The sequence below is a fragment of the Vanacampus margaritifer genome, chromosome 2 (genome assembly GCF_051991255.1).
Source record: "Vanacampus margaritifer isolate UIUO_Vmar chromosome 2, RoL_Vmar_1.0, whole genome shotgun sequence".
Classification (NCBI taxonomy): domain Eukaryota; kingdom Metazoa; phylum Chordata; class Actinopteri; order Syngnathiformes; family Syngnathidae; genus Vanacampus; species Vanacampus margaritifer.
Genome location: NC_135433.1, coordinates 45,923,564 through 45,950,613, shown reverse-complemented (window position 1 = coordinate 45,950,613; position 27,050 = coordinate 45,923,564). Strand labels below are relative to the sequence as shown.

The 27,050-nt window shown below is 38.6% G+C and overlaps 1 protein-coding gene across 1 annotated transcript; it reads right to left on the bottom strand.

Moving 5' to 3' along the window:
- Positions 1-8,887: 8,887 nt before the first annotated feature.
- Positions 8,888-26,682, bottom strand: rb1cc1 (RB1-inducible coiled-coil 1). The gene is made up of 23 exons (XM_077557976.1): positions 26,324-26,682; positions 24,921-25,043; positions 24,715-24,841; positions 23,233-23,403; positions 22,771-22,973; positions 21,230-21,623; positions 20,972-21,142; positions 20,670-20,854; positions 20,401-20,587; positions 20,245-20,326; positions 20,119-20,183; positions 19,936-20,039; positions 19,708-19,834; positions 15,517-17,360; positions 15,260-15,440; positions 13,181-13,289; positions 12,852-13,107; positions 11,914-11,965; positions 11,568-11,615; positions 11,305-11,363; positions 11,027-11,154; positions 10,825-10,895; positions 8,888-9,844 (listed from the first exon to the last, which is right to left on the bottom strand). Exons 2-23 carry the CDS (start codon positions 24,989-24,991, stop codon positions 9,767-9,769), a joined length of 4,713 nt encoding a protein of 1,570 aa, XP_077414102.1. The 5' UTR covers positions 24,992-25,043; positions 26,324-26,682; the 3' UTR covers positions 8,888-9,766.
- Between the last annotated feature and the right edge of the window lie 368 nt (positions 26,683-27,050).

Genomic DNA, 27,050 nt, shown 5'->3' with positions numbered 1-27,050 from the left:
AATAATTTGTTTTGTTTGAATGTTTGTTTATGTTTTATTTTATTTTAATGAGTCGGTATTGTGGGGGGCGTTTGGCTGGAGATTTGTTTTTAAACAATGTAAAGCACTTCGAGTTGCATTTTTTTGTATGAAAAGTGCTTTACAAATAAAGATTGATTGATTGATCCCTAACTTTAATCATTTAGATCATAAATTTAATTTAATAAAATTAAGCCCATATCCTACTGAGGGGTAAATGTTTGCAAGCGTTGGCGAGAATTCACCCTCATTCACTAAATGTTCGCTAAACGTTCGCCTAAAGTTTTAATGGCTTTTGTTGTGGCAAGAAAATTTTAAGGTGGTATTTCCTTGCCACAAGATAAAAAACATTAAAACCAATTAGCGAATGTTTAGCGAACATTGCAACCTTGAGCGAACCTTAGCAAGCATAGCAAACGTTGCCCCCCCCCCTTTCTTTCTTTTTTTTTTCTTTTTCTTTTTTTTTTTAAATCTAGGCAAGGGAAGATGATGACAACCGAATGGATGGAAGTACCTGAAGGCAGCATAACAGATGTGCAGCACAGCCACAAATACTTTGGAATTCCACAGGCAAATAACAACCATGAGGAGAAAGCTCAGATTTGATCTTTTTTTCTCATAGAAACAATTCTCAGAATTTTTTGCTTCCAGGTTTAGTTGTGCCCACAGGCAGCACACTTCAGTGATTTGGGAACTTGAGCACAGTATTTTACTCTGAGAAGATACAAAGGCATACAAACTAATATATTCATTTAATTTGACTTTGTAAAGTGTGCAAATCATTTAAGATTTCTCCAACAAGCGTCAAGAGAGTAAAACTACTTAAGAAAAAATAAGTGAGTTTATTTTTTTTAAAATGTTTTAAAGAATTAAAATTAATCTTCAAAGTTAACTATTTAACTTTGACCACCCTAACGAGTGTGTGTGCGTGTGCATGCGTGTCAGGCGATTATTTGTTAAAAATTATAATTAATCCCATGACTTCAATAGTGAACTCACGATTAATCACAAATTTTATATCTGTTCTAATTGTACAATAAAATGTACAATAACTTAGCATTAAAGCGTAAAAGTGGAAAAAAAAGTTAAATATGGCTGCATCTTTTAGTCACTGATGCAGTAATTTCATAATAATTCATAAAATTGAGTTAAAATTAAAAAGATGTACTGTACTGCAAAACCGTGATATTGATTTGTGTTAGTCATTTTTCTGCCACTAGATGGCATAATTGCACAGTGCATTATTATTTTCATATTAAGCACCATCTAATCTTTAAGATGAAGTAACTTGTAAAATTTTGCAAATTTTTAAAATTGTAAAATACAACTTGACCCCAGTCTCCACAAATATATGCATTATTATTAATCTTATTAGTGCAAAATTTGGATGTGGACGTGTCTGCTGCGTTGCGACTGGAATTCCCCCAGTGCAGGCTCTCCAAGTTTAAATAAAATAGTGTCTTTAAATGAAGTTTAAATGAACTCAAAAATATATATCTGATACTTCCACTTCTTTTTCCAATGCAATCATATGACAATTTTCTATTTTTGCACGTCTCAAACATCGCTGAAACTTCCCCTGAAACGTATACAAAGCTGCACTTTTCATCTCGTTAGGCACACTCGATGCTCGCCGCCAAACTTTTCGGCAAATGTGCCTTTTGGGTACGACACAAACCTACGCACTTTCTTCCTTTGCGAGGGAGCCTCAAAAGCTCCCCTTTCACACTGCTAATTAGCCATAAAACGCTGCCATCAGTTGGTGACAATTTCCAATCCCGAACCGATAAATGTGTTGAAATTTCAAATGTATGCAGCTGCGTGTGTTACTAATAGCGATTATGTGGGTTGGGGAAAGAAAAAGAAGAAAAAAAACTCAAGCAGGCTTCCAGTCATATTTCGCCGACATTTCATCAGACATTTAATCTGGCCCTGTCTAAGATTTCCTCCTCAACCTGTAGTCGAGGCACAATGGCGGATGAGATTATGAAGCATGTCTGTTAAAGCATGTCTGTTTGATCATCATTGTGTTCCGTTGAACTTCTCCACTTGACAGCAGATATATAACCTAATCTCTCTCCCAGGCAATGAATAGGGCGGAAATGTGATGGCATTAAGTCGATTTCCTCCTTGCTTTGCACTTTCAGCCTTAATTCCCCTTGGCTCTTCTTCCAAACGCTGGCATTCATTTAGATTTCAAAAATATAAAAATGTTACGTTGAAGGCTTGCCTATTCATTTTTCATTGATCTGTCATTTGAAGTTCACGCATATATTTACTAGAACACCCCCTCCCGCCAAACAATGCTTGTTTATTTACAGCCGCATCTATCTCGCCGAGTGTCAGGGAATCAAATAAAACTTGTGTATTATCTGCAAACGGCGGATGATGCGCGTGACAAAAGGGCGAGATTTGACATTCTTTGTGAATCAGCGGCGACATCGTCTTGATATTTCGCGGGTGCTCATCTAAACCTTCATTTAGCGTCAGCAGCCTGCGTGTTGACACGGGGAGAAAAGGCATTGTGGCGTTGTATTAAGAGACCCGGCCTGATCAAAAAAAAGCATATAGACGGCTGATTACGTGCCTTTAAAAGAAGTTGACGACTTCAAATGTATCACACATTCGGTACAGCTGAATCGAATGACAATTTGACAACATGCTAATTATCGTGGCTGTAGTTTACTTAATAATCGTTTCTAATACTCCCACTCCCTCTTATTGTAGCTAAAAATGTTTAGAAAACGCTCTCAATGTGATGTGGCACAGCTTTACACAATAATAAATTAAATGAATGGTGAAAAATAATAACAAAAAAAAACATTGACATTTGCCAAGCTAACTCAAGCTAGGCTAGGCTATTTTAAAAGTCGTATATTAAAGATTATGTGAGTGTATCCTAAATTACAAACTTCTATCAACTTTAAATATAGTAACATAAGTTCCATTAAAGGCAAAATGGAGCAAGTGAGTGTGTCAAGTCTTGAAAAAAAAAAAAATTAAGAAACACCTATTCTAAAAACCTGCTAAGCTAACTCAAGTAAATTGAAGGCAGTGTGTTAAAGGTTGTGTCAATCTAGCCCAAATTGAAAAAATTAATATTGTAGGTTATTTCAGTTACGTTAAAGGCAAGAAAGGAACGAGTGATAGCACAGCAGTTTGACAATTAAAGAAAAATGTTTTACCCATGTGCTAAGCTAACTTCAGTTATGCTAAAGGCAAGTTTGTGCATGCGTGCGTTGGTGTGTGATCTAAAGTAATCTTGTCTTGCAATTGGAATATAAACACATGAAATCAGCTTGAACAAAATAAAGAAAAACGTTTTTTTTTCTTATGTTAACTTTGCTAAAGGAAAAATGGAGTACATGAATACAAAAAAATTATAATAAAGTGTATTCCAAAGAGAATTTAAAAAAATCAGTCCGTTACATTACAGATAAATACATAGGAACTATTGTGGGAAATATTTTGGTGTCAGAGTAACTGTTCCAATGAATTATATTGTTTCAGTGACATTATTGTGACAGATGATCTCATTATATTGTGATTACAAGTATAGCTAATATTATGGCAGTATATTGCTCATGCTTCATAATACTACCTACACTACGTAATAATATTTATTTTCTTGTGCTTTTGGAATTCATCTCAATGCATATTCATTTATTTTGAATGTGCACATTTAAGCTAGATAATACAGTTCTATGTGATAAATGAAATAATGTTATATACAAAAACTCATCCATTCATTTTCCCTGGTGCTTATCCTGAACTGGATGGAGCCTATCCCAGCGGACTGTGGGAGAGCGGCAGGATACGCCCTGGACCGGTTGCCAGCCAATTACAGGAAACAAAGACAAACAAGCATTCACGCTCACATTCACACCCAAAGATAATTGGGAGTCGTCATTGAACCTTATTTTTGCAAGACAGGAGGAAGTCGGCGACTCAGGAAAACCTTTGCAAGTATAGAAGAACATTTAAACCCCATAAAGGAAGGCCACTGACTAGATTCAAACCGCCAACCTCAGAACTGTGAGACCAACGTGCTTATCACTTGGCCACCGTAAAACCTACAGTAAATATGTTTTTCCTTTAACTCGTTCACTCCCAGCCAGTTTCACTGAAGCAACCCCTTCACTCCTGTTTTACTGGATTTTGACGGATTTTGCAAGGCCCACGGAATATTATGTTCTATTGCTATAAAAACATGGAACTTACCAAAAGAAAGATTAGAGTCTCTTCTTTCATCAGGAAAAAAGTAGTTTATCTATCCGTTTCAGTTTTGTAGCAATTAGCATTAGAATATAGCTCAGTTTCATCAATATTCACATTCCTGGTGAAAACACTGGGGAAAAGAGCTTGTTACAACATGGCCCTGGCTGATCTCTTATACTCTGCTGCCACCTGCTGGCCGTTTTCATTCCATTTTAAAACAATGATCAATATTCGTCATGGACCAAACAAAACATGATCAATTTGTTTGTTCATTTTCTGCAAAAGTTTTTTTGTTGTTTCATCAATTAGTCGACAAAACAATCGAGATTCATCAACTACTTAAAAAACTTGTTAATTGCAGCATTAATTGATTCTATTCAGTATTTTCTGGTTATTTAGTAGTGTTTTTTTTTTTTACGTCAAATGTCTAAGGATCAATTTTTCAATAATATTCATCAATTTACTTTTTTCTGAAATGTAAGCACATCAACAATTTCCACTTTGGTTATTTTTATACGTTAGTAATCAGGCTTGGGGAGTAACGGAATACATGTACCGGCGTCACGTAATCAGATTAAAAACAATTTTTTTTAACTGTATTCCGTTATAGTTACATGAAAAAACATGTAATCAGATTACAGGTACATTTATTTAAAAAAGATAAAATAAAATTACTTGGTGGGATTACACTTTCTACTATGAGAGAGGAGAGTGCGAGGGCGAGAGATATAGAGCGAGACAGAGCGAGAGAGCGCGCGTAAGCGAGAGGGACCGTCGCGACTGGAGCTGTGCAGTTTTTAAAAACTTCACGGACGCGAGGTGGAAATGGCGACCGATATTCACTGTTTGGAATTTACTCGGCTTGCTGAAGGAGCAAAAGTTTGAGCTGAGAGTCCAGCGGCATGCTACGCGCTGCAGCTTTTTGCTAGCTATAATGTGAGTTACACCTTCCAAATACATCTTCCTTCCACCATTTCACTATTTAAACATCATACACAATATATACAGTGTATTTATTGTGTATGATGTTTAAATAGCCGTATATTATACACGGCTAAAACTGTGACTGGGATAAAAATTATTTTTCATTCATTCATTCATTCACATTGTATAGAATATATATTGTGATGATATATATATTTTTTGCCTTCATGAGCATACTCGGTATTGGAGTAATTCAAAAGTAATCCAAAGTAATTAACTTAGATTACTTTAATATTATGGTACTTGGATTACGTTACCAACTATATTTTTTAACACGTAATTTGTAACGGAATACATTTTAAAAGTAAGCCTCCCAACACTGTTAGTAATATTTTATCACTTTTTTACGATTACTTAAAAAAATTGTTAATTGCAGCGTTAATTGGTTCTATTCAGTATTTTCTCGTTATTTAGCAGTAGTTTTTTTTTTTTTTTACGTCAAATGTCTAAGGTTCCATTTTTCAATACTATTCATCAGTTTACTTTTTCTGAAATGCAAGCACATCAACAATTTCCACTGTGGTTATTTTTATACGTTAGTAAAATTTTATTACTCTGCTCCATTTACTATTTATTTTCCCCAACGGGATGAAGAAAGTATCTATTTATCTAGTGCAGTTTTTTTTTATATTTTAAATCCGTTACAAACAATATCGTAGCTAAAAGGTGCCCACTATGATGTCCAGTCCATTCTCCTCTCAAGCCAATTAAAAATCTGGCCCGCGCCGAGGAAGGGTCGTCAAGTGTTTGCCGAGCGAAGTTTGACAGCCATTCAAAGGTTTCAGTGGAACCGGGCGCACATGGCAACGCGGCATCCCATTCAGCCTGACGCGAGCGACTCCCGGCAGCACCGAGCTCAGCGGGGGGTTGTAAACATTTACACTAAGAGCCTGTCCAGTGCACATGCTCGGCGCTTGCCAGCCACCTCGGTATCGAATGTTGTGTTGCATATTTTGTCATTCAGGCCTGTCCCGAAAATTGTAGGAATCACACCATCAATTTATGAAGGAGCCATCCAAAATGTGACAAGAGGCTTATGCTGAGCGGAGGAAATGGAGCTAAACATTGTTAAAACACCCCGAGACCCACATGGTAAGGGAGCGCTCGGCGGCGAGCTGCGATGCACCCCGCTGTGAACTGGGAAAGTGATGTTGGTGGGCTCGCTCGCGTCTCCATGAGGGCCGCGGCGTTCCCGGGCCCCCCTATTTGAAGCCGTTTTCAAGTCTGTTGCCTGCAGCCGCGTGCCAACTTGCAACGCTTCCTCAAAAGGGAAATTCAATGAATGTGCTATATAGCGGGCCGAATTCCCCCGACTGTTTTAAAGGTGTGATTAAAGCAGTTTGTTAGTATAGATGCCCCCCAAAGTCACTCAGAATTTTGTGAGTGTTAAATTGCAATCTATATGGAACTTCAGGGATGTTAAAGGCAAAATATAGCGCAGCAGCTTAAGAAAAAATAAGTTAATTTTTTTTAATGGTAACTTGAGTTAGAAAGTGTGTTTAAAGATTGTGCCACCCTATAATTCGTTAACAATCAAACATGAACATAGAATTATTACTCAAAAAAAGAACAGGTACATTTAACTTTAACACTCTGCGGCAGAGCAGTTCTAACCAAGTGGGCGGAGCTTACTTTGATTAACTCTCTGCAGAGTTGGTTTAACACTTAATAAATCAACTCTGTCAAATAACTCCCAAAACTGACCTTCATTTAAATCAGACAGTGTTAAAAATACACTTTGGGAGTTGAAATCAACTCCGGAACATTTAACACCAATATTTTAACACTCCAATTTTTTATGTAAATGTATATAAGTCTTAGTTCCTCAAAACACAAAATGTAGAACTATGAACTGAACATTTTTAGATTCTAAGGCAAGAGTCAGAATTTTTATTATTACATCTAATCATCCATTATGTGAACCGCTTATCATTGATGAAATTACATTATTGGTTTTATCACATTTTAGTATCGAGTTAAATGCAAATATGATCACATTCAGAAAATTATGACATTACAGGGTGCTACAAAGATTGTGTATTCCAAACTGAACTATTTCCTCCCAAAGAAAATTAAGTGATTGCACTAAAGCCTGCCAATTGTTTTAAAGAAGTGATTAAAGCAAGTTATTATAGACGCCCTCAAAGTAACTATGGTAATAATTTATTTTAAGAAACCTTGTGTGTCCCCACAGTAAAATTGGAATAACGTCAGTTATGTAAGACACAAAATGGAGTGTAAACCGCATAAGAAAAACGAGAAGAAAAAAAAATTCAAGCCAACTTTGACTAAGCAGTGTTGGAGGGTTATGTGAGTGTATCCCAAAATAAAATTTCCAGTAATTAGGAATAAGCTGCCTTCAGTCAAGGAGAATTTTTTTTAACTAACTCTTGAGGAAAAATTAGGAAATGTTGTTTTTATTGTTGCTGCTTCTTTTACAGCAAACGTCTAGGCATGTTATAGGCAGTGTGAGTGTTGCCCGTATTACAACTGTAATTAATTCGGAATGAACCAACTTCTGTTGCGTTAAAATAAAATGATGGTACAGCAGCTTGAGAAAAATAATAATACATTTTGATTTGGGCAAGGGGGTGTTAACATGCTTAACTAGCATGAATTGTATGATAAAGGCCATACATTAAATGTTGTGTGAGTGTGTCCCATTTTTAAATTGTCATCAATTTGGAGTAAGATCATTTTAGCTAGGTCCAAGGTTGGAGAGGAATAAAGAACTGTTTTTCTGCTTTGTTTTTAATAAAACTGCTGAGCTAACTTCAAGTTATGAATGGGTGCATGCAAAATAAAAATTACAAACAGTATGGAAGAAGATAGTTAATCCTGTTTTATTAAAAGTAGGGATGTTCCTTACCACTTTTTTCAGGACGATTCCGATACTCAACTCTTGAGTAGTCACCAATACCGATACCACTACTACATACAATTCCCTCCAAAAATGACAGATAATTTCAAAGAAACACCTTTATATTCCAGTATAGTATATTCCCCCCAAAATAATTCAAATTAATGACAATTTTCTATTCCTCTAATTTCGCGAGTACTAATACCTTAAAATAAGGCTGGCATCGGCAACGATGATACCTGGTATCAGTACTCGCCCATCCCTAATAAGTAGAATTGACTCCGCAGCGGTTAGATGAAAATAAAGTTGATATTTTGTTGTGGAAAAAAAATGTAATTTGTCTAAATTTTAAATATAGAGATAATACCTCTTGCACACTCTGACAATGAGAGTGACACTGCCACCTATTGTAGTGGATGTGCAATTACACTTTATTCTAATATGGTTTAAAAAAAACTTGCCATTGCACCACGCCCCCATTTGAAAAGGACGAGTGTCGTCTCAGTAAAATTGCTGTCAATTTGGTTCAGCTAAAGCAGAGTGAGTGATGCAGCAGTTTGAGAAAAATAAAGAAACCTTTCATCCCCCTAAAACTGCTTGGTCAAGTGTAGTGTATAAAAAGGCTTGTGTGTGTATCACAAATTAAAAGTGCAATCAATTTGGAATATGCAAACTGTAACTTACTGGAGTTACCGCCGCATATTCCGAATTGATATGGTAAAGGCAAAATATTGCTTTAAAGAAAATTAAATACTTTTATTCCCGCGAGTTAGAGTGCAATAAATTGAGATTTCAGCGCATACAAAGTGTATTTGGGATCCATCCTTTATTGTTTGAAAACTCTTTTTTGCAATACAGTCATGTTCTTATTACACGAGAGATGTGATGATTAATGTACAATGTTGTCTCATCATGAAACACGGTCACACACAGCTCCTTTCTACATTTTCTAGCGGAAAATGCGTATGATTGACATGATAATCATCACGACAGGTCCGCTTGCTTCCCAAAAAGCTTCTCTTTTTTTCCTTTCTATTTTTTTTTTTACATTTGTTTTTTCATTTTTTTTATTTTTCAAAGTGCATTTTCAGGTTTGCAATGGTGACTATTTGTCCCCCAATCAGCTCAGCCATAATAATGTACACGTCAGTATTCACAGGCGGGCCTGACTGCTTTGCCGTGAGGAACAATTACATTTTCCCACTACGACACTTATCTGAATATGTCAAATCAAAGAAAACATATCAATATGCATGCCATGAACATTCCTCTATAAACATCTAGAATCATAGTAAATGTACTGTATATATATTTTTTTGTCTTCATTTCTTTTGATAATGACAATATTTTCCACACAGGACAAATGCTGATAATGCTGAGAACTCATGTTTCCATTTTGTTCTGTTTTTACAAGCAGGTCATATGGCTTCATGCCACAGTGTATAGGGCAACACCCTAATGATTCATGTTGATAGCATTTGGTCCACAAAACCAAATTTTGCTTTAAAAGAAAACAAACCAAATAAAATAAAACAAAATCTGATGGCAGATGAGTGTTTACGACTTCAAAATTGCATGATGCTGACCTATATTTTCTCTTTTTATCTTTTGAAAAGTTTGTTCAAGTGAAATGCTATGTCTTGAAAAAAACAAAAACATGATTTTCGACATTTTATGACTTGGTTATTATACTCTTCTGTTCCACGGAACAGCTTTGACTCTGTAGAATTTGGTTCCTAGAGGAACCTTGAACCTGTTCTGGGCCTGGTAAGAGAACACAGGAAGAGCTTTTGTAAGGCCCAACGATCTAAAAGGATAACGGCTGTGTTCGGAATCATCCACCCATTCCCTACTCCCTCATCACTAATATGTCATTTTTTATAAAAAAAATTTAGCCCCTTCAAACCTGCATTTTTTCTGCTGGGCAAAATTGTTCTTTTTTTGGGGCTGATTCTGACTCTTTTCCCACATAAGAACAACATGGATGATTTGATTTATTTATTGTATTATTTATTTTATTTTATTTGAGGGGGCTTATCATGCTTTTAGTTGATATAGTGGACACCAGGATAATACGTCTGTAACGTGTTGTAAACTTACCAAGCTTATGTGCAACATTTTTGACATCAACATCATGCAAATCAACGCGATTGTGATTGGTTAATTAACATCCAATCATGAACCAGAAGTGTTGACATCATCCAAATTATGCGTTTCCTTGGTTTGGACATGCGAATATGTCATGTCCACTGCAACCATCTATGGGTCTGAAGGGGTTAAAATAATATAGCGGCTCACTCATCAGTCAAATGAAAAATAGATTTTGAACACGACTTGGGTGTGCCACTAAGTACATAACTACAATGTATTGGATTACCTTCAGTTGGCTCATCTTTTGTAATAAATATTAAACACATACAATATTTGTAATTGTGATGTGTAGCTCTAATATTAAGGGCATTTTCGCACCCCAACTGATGAACCAATACCCTTGAAACGGAAAATCATTTAGTTGTCGGACAATGCGGCATGGGATTTGGATTTTCCACTGAGCATCGTTGCTCGCTACTTTCCGAGATGCATTGTGGCTATTACTTGGTCAATACACGTTCAAACAACACTACCAAATGACAACGTGTCTATTTAGTGGATAAAGTGTGAATCCGAACACAGCCAATAAAAGAAATGGATAAAGTCCACAATTTTTCAACTGAAACATTGAGCTTGTTAAACTCTCTAAATACCTTTTTAGCCTGGCAATACTCCTTCTCCATCACCTTTCCGAGCACCCACGGCCGCCTTGATGTCCCCGAGGCTACACAACCACAACAGACAGACTTGTTAAACACATGCATGTATATATTTAAAAAAAAATAAAATAAAATAAAAAATAAAAAGTTTTAGCTGAAATAAACTAATTATTGACTCTGAAACTTTGACTCTAACCCGGTTTGAGGTCCAGCGCAGCGAGTGACTCCGAGTGCAGGAAGTAGAGCGTAGGGCCGACGGTGAACAGCACGTAATTGTCGTGTCTTTCATCCAGGATGATAAGAACCAAATCGCCTACCTGGAAACTAACAAACACAAAAAGGCATTAAGACAATGATGGAACGAGTTGCGTAATTCTGGCGCAGTCGGCGACGGCGCATTCGTTGATAGTGTGGAATTTTAGGTCAATCAAAAAATCATTAGCATTGACTTGTGAAGTGATTTTGTTCACTTACTCTCTGATGGCGATTTTGTCGGAATGCCGTGAGGACACAGAAGACATGCTTTGAGACATCTAAAAAAAAGAAAAAGAAAAAGAAAAAAAAGTCACTTTTCTGGTTGTGAATTCTGTACATTTTTTTGGGTCCATTTATTGTGTTATACATCCTTTAGTTCAACTACAGGCTAAAAATGGCCTGTGAGTTTATCAGAATAATACTCTTTGATGCTACTGCCACCAAATGGAGCAACTTGAGCATAGCAGCAATGGTGGACTGACCAGTCTTTGGCTGAGGCGCTTGTTCTCTTCCTCCTTCATGTGTAAAGTCTGAAAGAAATCATTGATGACATTGATTAGCCCACATTACAAGTAACAGTTCTCTTTAATTTGGGTTCAGGGATGTGGAAAGCTTTTTGAAGTTGAATGAGGTAACAAGAATTAACGTGGTCATTTTCCACCTTTGGAAGCAGCATTGAAACAGAGGCAAGATGCTGCCCATGTATAAAACAAGGAAACACATGTATCATCTATTTGTGTGATTTCACACTATTTATGTACAGTAGAAACAGAAGCTCGATCCAAGCATTTGTTGGAAGTGTTGCTAATGCTAAGTGCGTGTAAATACCCTCTCAAGTAAGAGTATCCTCTGTTTTTCTTCAGACATCAGGATGTTATCACTAGACACACAAAAATAAAGAGAAGCGTTAAGGTATGCAACTAAAAAAAAAAACACACTCAACAAAAATACAAACTCAACACTTTTGATTTATGAGATGAACTCAAACATGAAAAACTTTTACCACATACGCGATAAACATTTATCTCAAATATTGTTCACAAACCATTCTAAATCTGTGATAGTGAGCACTTCTCCTTTGCCGAGATAATCCATCCCACCTCACAGGTGTGCCATATCAAGATGCTGATTAGACACCGTGATTAGTGCACAGGTGTGCCTTAGACTGCCCACAATAAAAGGCCACTCTGAAAGGTGCAGTTTTGTTTTATTGGGGTGGGGGTCTGATTACTCAGAAAACCAGCCAGTACTAGGGCTGGGTTAAAAAAAAAATGTTTTAATCAAATAATCACTATCGAATTGATTTTCCTTTTTGAACAAGATATAGATTCATAAAACCATGAATTATTTTAATATATTTTCCCCAAAAAATGAATAAGAAAAAAGTATTTTAAATAATGAATTATTTTGTTGTTTTCTTGAAATTTACTGTTCGAAATCGAATCAAACTGAATTCTTGTGAATCGAAATCAACTCGATTGAGGAAATTTGAATCGATACCCAACCCTAGTCAATACTGAGTATGAGATAGGATGGATTATTTTGGCAAAGGAGAGATGCTCACTATCGCAGATTTAGACTGGCTTGTGAACAATATTTGAGACAAATGGTGATATTGTGTATGTGGAAAAAGTTTTAGACCTTTGCGTTCATCTCATAAAAAATGTGAGCAAAATCAGAAGTGTTGCATTTATATTTTTGTTGAGTGTAATTTGCAACAAAAACAAAACTAATCATTTTGGTTAGTATTTGATTAGGATGCTTACTGGACTGTCACCATGCTGGCTTCCACTGCCGAGTCGACATGCTCGTCGTCCCCCAAGGTGGCCACAGATGCGAGTCTGTCGGGGTCGGCCAGGAGCTCGGACGAACACGCTCCGGCGACCTCTTGCGCCGCGGCGTGGCTGGTGAAGATGGCCGAGGAGACCAAGGCGGTGCTGCGCAGGCGGTTCAGATCCTCTTCCAGGTGCTTCTTCTCCTGTATCACGCTGGCTCGGTCCTCAGACAGAGTCTCTATCAGAGCTACGAGCACAAACAAGCAAGTTGTCATCTGGTGCTTCTCACGTGAATACAAGAGGACGTGAGAGGTGCTCACCTTTATCCTTTTCCTGCTGTTGAGTGACGTTCTGCAGCTTCTCCGTGAGCTCGCTGATGATCTGCTCCTTCTTCAGCCTCTCGCGAGTCAGAACAGTGTTGAAGTTTGTCTAAAGAAACACAAGTAGACTTAGATGCAAGAACTCCGAGGTCATCAGCGCAGAAATTCAAATAGCTTGGAAGTGAGTGTCATTTAGTGCTGTCACTATTAATTATTTTAGAAACTAAATACAATTTTATTTTGCATTTAAGTGTTTTACAAAAGTATTTTTTTCCTCTGATTACTGTTTATTAACCAGTGATTGTTGTTTATTTTGGATTTCATATTCGTATAGTGATTTAAAAAAAAAAAAGGGGGGGGGGGTTGATGTACTCTTCAACCTTTTTTAAAATGATTGTTACCGGTTTGGTCATTACTTAAGTCTTATTTACATTGAACACAGAAGATAATCACTCTTCCTCAATAAAAGACTACAGAATTCGGTGATTAATTACTGTTGAGATGTTGAACTCAGATCTTCTGGATAATTTTTAATAAAAAATTGCTCCAAGGTGGCATATGACGAAAACATTATTTGACCAGATAAAGATTTAATTAAAAACACAAATAAATGCATGAAATTAATGGCAATTTTTTATTATCTTTTCTATTTCAAACTTGCATCTTATTTTTTGTGTGCATTTTTCCTCTATCATGCTGTTCTTACTGTTATGCTTGATAGAGATAAATAAAATAAAATCATAATAAACAACATGACTTGGCTTGTAGGACTTCTTATTCAAGAAGTGTATACTGCACTTGGGTTACTGTATTTCAGTTAGAGGTTTCGTTAACTCATTCACTGCCTTTTGACAAGTTGTGGGGGAGAATCTGTTCTACTGCAAATGTCAAACTTGGAAACAACTTTATTGATGCACAACCCCCAGTAGATGACATCATTGCCCCATTTTATATTAAATAAACACAGTTTGAGAGTCCATGGGAATAACGGCTGCATTTTGCGCAACTCACATTTTGCGCAACTCACATTTTGCGCAACTCACATTTTTCTATTGTTTATTATACAAGAATGCAAAAAGGGGGGAGTCTATTGTGTCATTTGGCAGATTCAGTTTGTATATAATTATTAAACATAATATAGTGAGGGTATGGAAAATGTTGAAATTTTCTAAAATGGCTGGCATGAATTCATCAATGACTGTGACACACTTAACATTCGTATGTAGCTCATTGAGGCCTAAAGCGCCTGGCAAAACATGCCTGCAAAAACCTATGGGTGACTTTAGAGTCACCCCCGAAAACCGGAAGTTTTCCTGGAAATTCAACAATATTGTCTAAATAATAGGTATCTCAGCTCCTGAAGCATTTCAGAGCTTACACTTGTGGCGTTCACACAAACAACATTTATTATTATAAACCTTCAATATATATTTATTTTTAAATCAACAAATAAATGTCGCATCTGCGGGTATATAAGTCCAAATATATTTAAATTCAACACTGGAGCGCAGTTGTGATAACTTCGGGAGATCGAGTGGTAATTATTCGTCATCAATTCCATTACAAAGCTGTCAAAAATGTTCAACATCCTCATTGTCTACAAACATATTTCTTAACGGTATGTCACTGTCGACTCGTTACACTGATTTGAATTCCACCCGCGCCGTCGTCAATTGCGTCATTTATTTAAAAACTCCCGCAAATCTGCGTCAAATGCTTGAATAAAATTCCGACATGCTACGAGGCCCACATCACCCTCTCATGCATATTCTGATGCATTTCATCGGCTAAGACACCAAGAATTGGTCAAAACAAAACAAAATGACTTTAAAGGGAGAAGGACGCTGGAGCGCTCCCGGCTTTAACAGTAGAAATGCGGTCACGCGCTCCCGGGTTAAGAAAAGTCGCTTCTTCCAATTTTTTTTTAATTTTTTTTTTATTATAAAACCTTCCATTGAGACTTCTACATGCCTACATAACTAAATACCTTAGTAAAACTCTCCTCAAACGAGAAGAAACATCAGGTGGAACCGTGGAGGGATGGATTTTTGTTGCGGCAACGATAGCAGACGTACAAACCTGTTGTTCTGCTATCAGGGAGCTCTTGAGGTTCTGGATCTCCTCATTTTTCCTCCTCTCCAGAAGCTCCAGCTGGATCTGCAGGGAGGCCCTCTCCTGCTGCAGGCGCTCCTGCAGAGCCGAATCCAGAGAGAGAGGCGCATCTGCGCGGCTATCGGCGCACAGGGGCAGTCCTGCGTCACTGAAAAGCAGAACAACTTTTTTTGTTGGATTTAAAATGTTGGAGACTATGAGGTGATTTTGTCAAAACGATTTACCTCGATAATGACGGCCTGTTTTGAAGCTCATCCTCAAGTTGTCGAATCCTGTCAGACAGTCTTTTTTCCGTCTCCTCATTTTGCAGCTGCAACACTTTCAAAGCTTCATATGAGGCTTCCTCCTCTAGTCGTTTACATAAAAGCTCGTTTTCAGCCTGCAAATTACTGCTCACAGTCCTCAACTCCCGCTCCAGTTCTTGGAAATTCCTAAACTGCAATTTCTTTTCTTCATTTAGAGTAGACACCTGCTGGTCCAGCTCTTGCTTGAGGTTCTTGAGTTGCTCCGCGTGGCTCCTGTCAGCATCCTGGGCCAATTCGCTTCGTAACAGCGCCATCTCCTTGTCGTGTCTGTCCACCAGCTCCGAGATGCAATGGTCCTTCTCGATCTTCAGGAGGCTCTTCAGCTCGGCTCGGTCCAGCTCGTATTCCTCGTTTTTCATCTGGAGCTCTTTTTTGGCTTTTGCGAGCTCTTCGTTGAGGACTTGCGTCTGGCCTGCTACCTGGGAGCTCACCGCCTCGGCCTGCAGCATCTTGGTCTCCTCTAGGAGAACCCTCGCTTCTTCTGCTTCTGTCTCTTTGAGGGCCAGCTCCATCTCCACTTTGCAACGCAATTGTGCAAGATCAGTATAGCGAGCCTCTAGGTCTTTGATTTGGTGGTCCTTTTCTTTTACAGTATTGTTATGATGTTCCGATGTCTCCTTTAGTTTCGCCATGTTGTCAGCAGCAATGTGTTCCAAAGCCTCGTGGTGAGTCTTTGAGAGGTTACCCAGTTCTGCGGCATGTTCCATCTTCAATCTGTCCTCAAGTTCCTTAAAGTGCGCCTGCTTCTCAGCCTCCAGCTCCTGCCTAATCTTCTGCTGGCCACGCTCAATCTCAAAATGAAGACTCTCCAGCTGACTTGTCAGAGAGTCTCGGCTAGCCAACAGGTTTTTAAGCTCCGCGGTTCGCTCGTTTATCAGCCGCTCCGATTTCATGAGCTTCTCCCTCAGATTGCTCTCCGTTTCGAGCCAAAGCGACTTGTCGCCCTCCAGCTGGGTGAGCTCTTTTTCTTTGCGCTCCATCAGCCCCTCCAGCTCCAACATGGCTCGCTGCACATCTCGCACGATATTCTGGTTGACTTGGTTGTCCTCTGTTAGCGAGCGAACCTGCTTCTCATACGCTTGCTGAACGGCGACGATCTCGCTCTGATGTTGCTCTTTCAGCTCCATTTCGAGCGCCCGGCAGATGTTGTCCACTATGTCGCGAACTTCTGAGCTGACGCTCCTCAGGGCAAAGCCAAAGTCGTTTTGCTCTTTGGAGACCTGACTTCGCAGGCGACACAGGTCGTCCTTCACACACCTCAGGTTGGAGTGGGACTCCTCGGCGGCTAATCGATAGTTGTCAATGGCTTGATGGAGCACGGCGATTCTCGAGTTCTCCCTCTCCAGGATCGTGGTGTCCTGCATGCGCTTGCTGTCAATGGCGTTGATAACGGATGAATACAAAGACTCCACCATCATTTCGGGGCTGGTCGGGTCACTGATGGGGATTGGGGAGGTTAGGTTCCCCTCGATCACAAATTCATTGACGGCGGACATAAAGTCGGACTCGGGGCTCTCTGCCAGGGAATCCAGATCGAGGGACCCGGGCTGCAAGACGGCGTCCATGTTGGGATGGCCGATGGTTTCAAAGTCAAACGTCTGTGCGTCGATGCTGTCTGGAGATAGGTCCTCTAAAGGGGCGGGGACGTGGATCGGATGAGAGCTGGATCCTTCTAGGCTGAGAGAGGTGGGAGTTTTTGAGGTTTGAGGCTCAGACTGAGGCGTTAACGCGTTTGACCTGTGTGTGCTCTGGCTACGTGACGCCTTGAAAGACAAAACAAAGACAATTGTGATGATTTACATCGGAATTAGTAGAAGCACTTCAAAAATAAACATATGTAACATTATATATTTTGCTAAAGTGCTTAAAACAGGGGTAAATGTAAGCAAAACAAAACTGACGTAACAATTACAGAAATGTCTATTAAGTGTTACTGTATGAGCATATGAAGGTGTACATAAGGTTGACCAGACGTTTAAGCTAAAGGCCGGGTCATTCATCATACATGACAACACTGTACACCAAATTTGTAAAATAGCTCATTGTGATATTTATAATATTGTATTATTTGTCAATCATTCGATTAGTATCAATTGATAAATTAGTTTAAATAAAAGTTAAATATATTTAATATTGAATATAATATTTAAATGTACAGACGCTCCCCTACTTACGAACATTCGAGTTACGAACAACGGTACATACGAACATTTCTGCGCGTACAGTATGTCGAAAAATGTTCGGAAAGAAATGCTGTAAGTTAGATTTTGTATTGCGCGTAGTGCTTCTTTCCGCCGCTAATACCGACGATTGGCGCTGTGAGAGCTCATTGGTGGCTGAGCAACGTGGCGAGGAGGAGGAGGAAGAAAACGCCGGTCCCCATGAAGCAGGAAATAACTTTTGAAGCTGATTCCAGCGACGACGAAGAATCTCTCATGATATAAAATCCTCCTCTTCCTCCTCCTCCATCATCTCCTTAAGCATCGAGTACATCTTCCAAAAGTAAGTTAAACTTCATTTTATTTATCTTATTACGTACATGTACATACTGTGTGTGTGTGTCTCGCTCTCTCTCTCTAACATACGTAGTACAGTACAGTACTGTACGTATTCTCTCCATTTTATTAATTTTTTTTCAGTACAAACCAATGCAGGTTACTTGTACAAGCCTTAAACATGCTTATATAAACCTTCAATATACTTATATAGGCTTTAAACATAAATTATAATACAAAATATAGCACTGAAGCAACTTACGAACAAATTCACCTTACGAACGATCGTCCGGAACGTAACTCGTTCGTAAGGTGGGAGCATCTGTAATATTTACGCTAATTGAACTAACCAAATAATGACATAAAGCAATACAGATAACTAATAATTATACCTAACATTAATGAACCAATTTTGAGAAGAAGAAAAAAAAAAAAGGGGGGGGGGGGTCAGTTACCGTAGTGCTACAAATCTTACAGGGCTCTTAGATGAACAATGTAAATGTTTGGTGGGCTGGGTAAAAAAAGGGGAAATGAACCCATAAATGCTCTTTACAACAAAATGCTCTCCATGCCCCCACTAGTCTAAACACGACATTCTGATTAATATTGCATTTGTGGAATATGAATTAGACAGTCTATTATCCACCTCAGGGGGCGGCCAATATGCCACTTGTTGTCAACTGTAAATGACATCACAGTTGCTAAAAGCTCAGGTAACAACCAATCACAGCTTACCTATTTTTTAAATTTGGCCATGTGACGTTTGCAAGATGAGCTGTAAGTGGTCATTACCTGAGCAACTATGATGTCGTTTACAGTCGACAGCATGTGGCAAAATGGCCGCCCCCTAAAATGGATAAAAACAGGTGGATTCTGTTGCTTGCTTCATATTACACAAACACAGCATTAACTGTGTTTAGACTAGTGGTGCTGCATAGAACATACTATTGTAAAAAACATTTTAGAGTTGACTTCCCCTTTAACTCATTCACTCCCAGCCATTTTCATTTTCGCTCTCAGCTGTTTTACTGAATTTTGTCTGATTTTGCAAGGCCCACAGAATATTGTGTTCTATTGCTATAAAAACATGGAACCTACCAAAAGAAAGATTAAGAGTCTCTTCTTTCATCAGGAAAAAATATATATCATGTATATTTCTGTCAGTCTGTGAGTAATGAGCTTTTTTCAACATGGCCCCTGGTTGATCTCTTTTGCACTGCTGCCACCTGCTGGCCGTTTGTGTAATTACTACAATTTCTTCAACCGTTTTTTGCAGTTGAGAGGCTGCCTTCTGTATGCTCTAGCATAAAAAAAACAACATAGAAAACAAATATGACTTTGGGACATTAAAAACATTTAAAATAGAACATATTTATACGTATTTAGGAGCAAATTAGTTAAAAAACGCAATAGGCCATATGTGACTTATAGGCAATATTTTTTCCACACCTCATCATGTAGATTGGCAAAAAAACATGCAACATCTTGTAGATTGTCTTCCCAGAAGCTGAAGCACCATATATTGATGCATTTCATTTAATATTATCATTATGGTTAGACAACATCCCCTGTTGAATAATGGTCTGAAGACCACCTTTGAAAGATATGGATTTACCCTTTGTTCACTCAGCAGGTTAGTAACCGTTAGAGACATGTCGTCCAAACTCTGTGCAACTTGGACCAGATGATGGAGCTTCTGCACATGCCGATTCAAAGGCTCGAAGTTGCAAATCGTCGGGACCCTACGAGAGAAAAATATTCGGATGACTTTTATGGATTTTAAATTTGAATAAAAAAATGTTACAATTGCATTTTCATACAAACATCATTGGTAAATGCTTACATGAGAAAAGGCTGCACTTCGACAGGACAACACGATTTCAAGTATTGCAAGTCATTGAGGGAGATATCTGGAAGTTCATCATCAAATCTTCGTGGTCTCCGTGTCTGTGAACAATACAGAGCAGAGTGAATAAAAGTGATCAGGTTGAAATGCTATTAATCAAGAAACAAAAAAAAGCCTTACACAAAATGATGTCGGAGGCCACGCGTCAAGCCCTCGAAACAAGCGATTTCTCAGGAAGGACTTTCCTGAAAAAGATGTTCAAGCCATTATCTCATGTATGATGTTAAACAAGTAAACTAGACTTACTGAAGAGTTTCCCAAAGTTCTCCCTTTTGAACTTCTCCGCCTCATACAGTTGTTTGCCATCTTTCACAAGTGCATAGGCCCACTGGGAAAAGAAAATTGCTAGTTTGTGTAATCGCACCCAACAAACAGAAATAATAAAGTAGCCAAACTACGGACCTCTCTGTAGTGTCGCATAAACATTTTCCTCCGGACGACTTCCACCACCGCCAAGCAGTACATCTGGGGCACTGTACTAAGGGCTTCTACCACTCGCACCCTTTCCAGGAGCTCAGTGAGGAGTCGGAGTAGAGCTTGAAGCTTCTCACCATCCTGGTCTGCGTGGAGCATCACGTAGCAACACCATCTGATGCAAAGATTGAGTAATTGAGCACAAAGCAGTCTAACTGCAAGACAGAATTCAAAAGAAAGCATGAGGAGAACATTACTTGAGTCGGACTTGAAGGTTGTTTGCAAGCTCCTGTTTGGCGGTGGTGCACTTCTTTTTGATGTCCAGAAGCTTCCTGTGGTTGTTCAACATGATCATCAGCTGGTTGGTGTGACTCAGACACAAGTCGGGCAGAACGGATGTGTCCTTCAGGTTTTCAGCCCGCTTCTGATTGGCTAAAAATCCCTGTTAAGAGATCAATATAAAGAATAACTCTTCTACAAAGCACTGTAGCGGTTAGACTAATGAGTTTAGTTGTTTAAGTTGTTAAGTTGATCGTCGTTATTCTTCCACTTAACACACCTGAGCAAGTTCTTTTTGTTCATTGACCAGCTTCTTGCAGCTTGCAATCATCTGGTCGAGAGCGTACAACCGGTCCTCCAGCCCCTTGATGGCTTTCATGTTTTGATTATCCAACTTGGAGATGGTGTCGCGACATTCTGCTAGGAAGGGTTCAATGACCCGTGGGTCGAGCTGTCGGAAAAATAATTCTAAAATTATTTTTAAGCACCACACATTTCTGATGTTTTTTTTCCTAAAAATAATAAAACAGCGACTCACCCTGTTGATGGAATCAAAGCATTTCCTAACAACAGACTCCACGTCGTTAGGTCGATCCTGCACGTTGATCCAGTCCAAGAGAGTGACACTGAATTGGGGCATGGGACTGTCTTTATCCTGCGGCGCGGCTCTAGACCCTCCGCTTTCCGTCATTTGACTCATGACTTGCTCACCAGCACCTTCGCTCTTGGATGCCTCGGTAGAACCTTGTACCTCCTGGACTTGTTGTGCATCTGGGGCACATACCACCGAGTCAGTGGATTTTTCTTCTTCCGTTTCGTCGGAATCTTTCTCCGGGGTGGAGGCGGACTTCTTCATGTGCGCTCTATGACTTTGTCTCGTTAAACATTCCAGCAGGGGTATCCTGGCCATCACAGCGACTGCTGTCCCCAGCCTGTGAAAATTAAAGGCAATTAAGGCAGAGAAAGATACCAGTGATGGCAAAGACAAAACAATAGAACGTGGAACACATCGTTCTGTCCTGGCTGAGTAGTATATGCTATAGAAACAATACAGAGGAGTATCTCAATAAATTACAATGCTGTAGGGAAGTTCATTTATTTCAGTTGTTCATTTCAAAATAAATGTACGCAGACTTATTAAAAAAATACTTGTCAGAAGTCCACGGAAGAGGATTAGGGCCAGTGAAGAGAGAAAAAAAGTTGGGCAGGATTCTCACTGACTTTAATCTCAGAATTCTCACTTCACGTGACAATTCTCACTTTAAAGTCAGGGTTCTGAGATTAAAGGCAGAATTCTCACTTTAAAAAAAGAATAATAGTGGCACTAATAAAGTCAGAATTCTGACCTTATTCTCACAATTTTCACTTTAAAGTCAAAATTCTGAGAATAAAGTCAGAATCCTGACACTTTTTTTTTCCCTCTCTCTTCACTGGCCCTAATCCTCTTCCGTAGAAGTCAGATTCATGCAGAATTTCAATATATATATATTTTTTTTTTTACTTCATTTCGAACATTTAAAATGACAATAAAACAAAAGGGCATAATTTCACAACAGACAACAGAGACATTTAACCAAGCTATTCCACAAAACAAGTATGAAATATAACTGCTTTCGTTCTCCATAAATAATAATAATGACTACACCAAAGAAAGCCATTTACAAATGAAAAAAAATACTGTTTGAAATTGAATAGGTGGAAGCCACTGCTTACCTAGTCCTATCCCGATTTTACCTCTTATTAATTCAACTCATTAGTCGTAAAAGCCTTAACAAACATTGTCCTTTAAACCAGTTTTATTATTCCCCCCTAGTGTATTTATTTAAAAAAAAAACTTTTATAAAATGTCTTAAATTGACAAATAAATGTGCTTCTTTGAATATTTTCCTCAAGACCTTTCCACAAAACCACTCCACAGATCGAAATATGGTAATACCTTGTTTTCATTAGCTCTAAGATATAATCACTGAAGTTATAAAATAAAGTCAATACTATGTGGTGAAGGCAGTTTCACTTTTGAAATTAAACTAGTGAAATGCATGAGTTAAACAGCAGTTACCAACCTTTGGCGACACTTACTTTGTGAGTTTAAACCTAATTTCCTTTAGATCGTGCTGGTACGTCGAGTACACAGTGTCGAATTTTAGAAGTAGCTTCTGATAGGACAGCGTGCAGTCGTCCAGATTGGCCATGATGGCGGCCCAGCCTTGGTGCTGGAGGTGTTCGTCATGAACCAAACGTTCACAGAACGAACTAAGCTTGTTGGCAACTTCAAACATTTCCTGTTGCGGCGAACACAACACATCGTATCAGTCAAATGACATGTCAAAGATGGAGCTCATTTTCTGCTTTAAATCTAACAAGAATGGTTGTATTATGACACAATTTATCCCACTGGACGATTGCATTCAATATTTATTAAATACATGCACCATCAAAATAATTTATTTAATGTGTAAACATAATGTGAACATGCTCCGTGCAGGACAATTAGGTGTTGAGGTGCGTTGGTCATGAAGCGTTTCACAAACTGTCAATTACCAGAGCGAGTTGTGTTCGAGAGGCAACGGTGTGAAAGACGGCTGGCATCAGTAGCGACTCTTCCACCTTCACCTGAATCTCACTCTCAATGGAGAAGGTGGTTTTGGGGATGGTTGGATCCCGGTCGGACAGGATCATCTCCTTGTTGAACAGGAATATGGGATTTGTTTCCTGGAGGCAAACCATGATAACCCGTGAATCAATATACAATGTATGAAGGCATGTGAATTCTTTACTTGTAGTTTCAAAATAATTTGAACATATTAGGGCAAAGACTGACTCATTCCAGGCTTTGTATGAGGTAGAATTGCACACAACTTTGTACAATTCCAAAATGAATCAACATTTTCTGGAAAAATACACCTCTTAAGTGGGACATAACTGAAGTCTACACGGAGTATTCGCTCAGTGATTTTCTAAAGGATTAATTGCATATGTTTGTTTTTTCCCCGTTTTGTTTTTTTGTTTTGCTTTTTCCTATGCGTTTTGTGACACCAGAATCCATTGAAGAAAATGGTGTGTTGAGTTTGCTCAATTTTATTTTGTCAAGTGGTTTTACAAAATAAAATCTTCTGGATCCAAATGCATTTTTTAAGTGTAGATGTAGACGTGTAGTCTACTTAAAAAAACGTAATTTGTGCATGACAAAATTAAATTGAATACCATTTTTTCCCCGGTGTACATAGGGATGCATTGTACATGTATCTATCTGTCCTGACTGCACAGTAATCTAACCCTAATCAATAGATAAAGTTTGTGTTGTGTTTATTGTTGATGTGACGAGTCAGCTCTCAGGCACATGCAATCCTCTCCGGGTACATCAAACTTATCGGTGCACCCCTAACCATAATGGTGAGTTGTATTTTAAGTCTGACATTTTTGTTGTTTTCTATGCTGAGCCATTGAAATATCTCTACATGAAATCGGTCCGTGGTGCAAAAAAAAAGGTTTTGTAAAAATATATCAAGGGTGTCATTGATTAATCAACTTTTACTTCAACTGTTGCACAAGTAGTATTTTTTGTTTAGATTTTAGATGGTCAAGTTTAAATACAATTATCCAAGAATAAGAGGCCGTTCACCATTCGAAGTAGTTGAATTGAATAAGTTGTATTATTATTCATTCATTCGCCAACAGCATATCCACACTAAAAATGCAGGCGTGCTGGGCCTAGCCCAGGTATCAAACTGTGGTCCAAAAGCTAAGGTGAAGTCCTGTTCCTGCCAGACACCCCCCACCCAAAAAAAAGCCTGATGAGAGAAACCTATTCCATGCCCCGACTACCGACTACTAAATTTATGCCGGGGTATTAAGCAACTATCTGAGAAATGTACATTATCATGTATTAACAGTATGTTGGGGTCAACTATGTTTGGGCTTCTTATAATAGCTCCTTTGTGGTTTTTAGAAATGCATGGCAGGCAGGATCAAACCAGCCTTGTCTAAACAGCTTGTGTGAAAATAAAATGATTATACACTTACAGTGCCAGCACTGTAGCTGCAGACACGCCTCTCCGCAGCCATACATTCCCCTCCATTGACAACAAGGACTTGATGTTGCATTGCGATCTTATATTTCGCCTGGATGGCATGTTTAAGCTCCAGTACACTGAGAAAAGAAAGTCAAGAAAAGTTAGACCAATGTCAAAATGGCAGGAAGACTAGCGCTTCAGGGTGCAGAGTCTCACGTTTGAACAGCGAGATCGGTGTCAAATGTCAGTGTGCTGCCATTGTTAACCTGGAACACATACAACTTCATGTTGAATTGGCTGCCGGTCTCCGCACTTGTACATTTAGTCTTCCAAGGTCACCTTTTAAAGAAGCAAAAAACACCAATGAAACACATCCCCCCCCCAGCAATGCCAGCTGATAGTTATTTGTGTCATGATCAAAGACAATAACCCATCTATAAAATAGTCAATAAGAACGATAAAGATGATGTATGTACTATTCAAAAATAAACTTTGAAAGCATTTATCTTTTAACTACATATTCTTACATGTTCAAAGTGCTTTTCAGAACACCTCATTATGAAACTGCTTATAAACATATAACAAATACATGTATGCACATCTTGGAACTGATAGCTTTTTTTAAGGAAAGTGCAACATAAAAGGCAACTGGAACAGTTTTGGCAGTCTGGATATTATGATTATAATTATAAACATATTTTATGTGAGACGCTATTTATAAAATAACTAGAAGTCATATTTACACCCCAAGTAATAATGTTTCTGACGCATTCCTGTCAAAATAATGTCATTTTCCAAATAAAAGGCAACTCCGACCTCTGACTCGTGCATGTAAAATATTTCACTGCTACTAAAATGGCGACAAAACCCAAATTTGTATACAAGTCGAAACGTCCCATAGTCTACCACTAATGTTGTAATGACAGTAAATACTGTAATAGAAAAAGATTTAAAGGTCATAAATATAAAATAATCCAATGGAAAACAGTAAATATGATGCTAATGAGCTAATGTCATATATCAGTACCATTGTAAACTGAGTACTCACTATAATTTGTACTACCTGCCCCACGACCCACCAGTTGAGAAACACAGTTTTTAAATAAATTAAGGAAAAATCATAAGTGACATGTCAATGTAAACATGTAAACTATTTTCCTTTTTACCACATAATACGTCACTGCTGGTAAAATAATTCAATGCGACTCACCATCAAGTTTTGGTAACGCATTCAAACGTTAATAAGAGCAATAAAAAGTCACCAGTCATTAGCCTAATTTAGAGGCCCTTCAGTTTGAAGGGTCACACAATGGACAACGGATTGTCATGTATATTGTACCTTTCGCTTGTGCGTGACTAGCCTGTCTTTGAGCGTATGTAAATGATCTTTTAGATAGCGTGTTCTTTTCCATAACTGAAGTGAGTGGCATCTGTTAGCCAGTCTGTAATGATACCCCTGCTAACTACGCTAAGTAGCCATTAGCCAAACACAGCAGCAGTCGTTGAAAATATTATTGACGTTTTCCAGCGAAACAAGCGGACATTACCGGTCATACGTGTGCATTAGTATGTATATGACATAACAATGTGGATTAAATGTCCAAAATGGAATGTCTTACCTCACTTTACCCGCACCTCCCGCTGTTGGTCTCCACCTTACCAACCTAAGGCGAGTGGGCTAGCTAGCTGAGCCGCGTTACTTTGGCATACATAGAGCTAACTTAGCAACACTAGCTCGAAGACGCGGCTAGCCTTGGGTTAATGGCAGTCATGGTGAGCGAGGACCGGTGATCGTGAACAGCATTACCGTTTTTAAAATAAGTCTATTGTTTGTCATATCCAACCAGGGATGGTGGAACAAAGAAGCAGAGGGAAGAGCTGCTGTTGTTTATACCGAGGAGCTAACTACGCTACCAGCCTCGCTCGCTCTGTTTTGTTGTTGTCATCTCCTGTGGGCGGTGCGTAAACGATTGGCTCTTTGGTTACGCGGGAGGGTCAAGATCGTACATAAGTTTTTGGTCTATCATAAATTCGTACGGATATGCTCTTTGATGTAGCCATTTAAACATGTATTTGAAATCAAATATTGCTAAACCAAAGAAAACGGGGAGGGATTTTGTGGCTGAAGATCAAATGTGACTTTTGGTTTTATTTTACTAAAATCAATACAACATACCGTTGCTTTTTAATTACACTATGCTTGCTAAGGTCAGAAAGTCTGATCTCGAGAAAAGTACCGATGAGCATATGGCTACGTCATCGATTGTTTGCAGGTGCATTGTGGGAAAATAAAAGGGGGCGCTTCAAGTGTTTTGCTGCAACATGAGGAGGGGTGTGGTTAAAGTG

What these genes read in the sequence shown, in the direction of transcription:
- rb1cc1 (XM_077557976.1), bottom strand. Translation starts at nt 24,991, where the DNA reads ATGAAGTTGTATGTGTTCCAGGTTAACAATGGCAGCACACTGACATTT. An exon ending in ACCTGCTGAGTGAACAAAGG is followed by an intron (nt 17,361 to 19,707) that starts GTAAATCCATAT and finishes TTGTCTTTCAAG; the next exon opens with GCGTCACGTAGCCAGAGCAC. An exon ending in AACAGGCCGTCATTATCGAG is followed by an intron (nt 15,441 to 15,516) that starts GTAAATCGTTTT and finishes TCTGCTTTTCAG; the next exon opens with TGACGCAGGACTGCCCCTGT.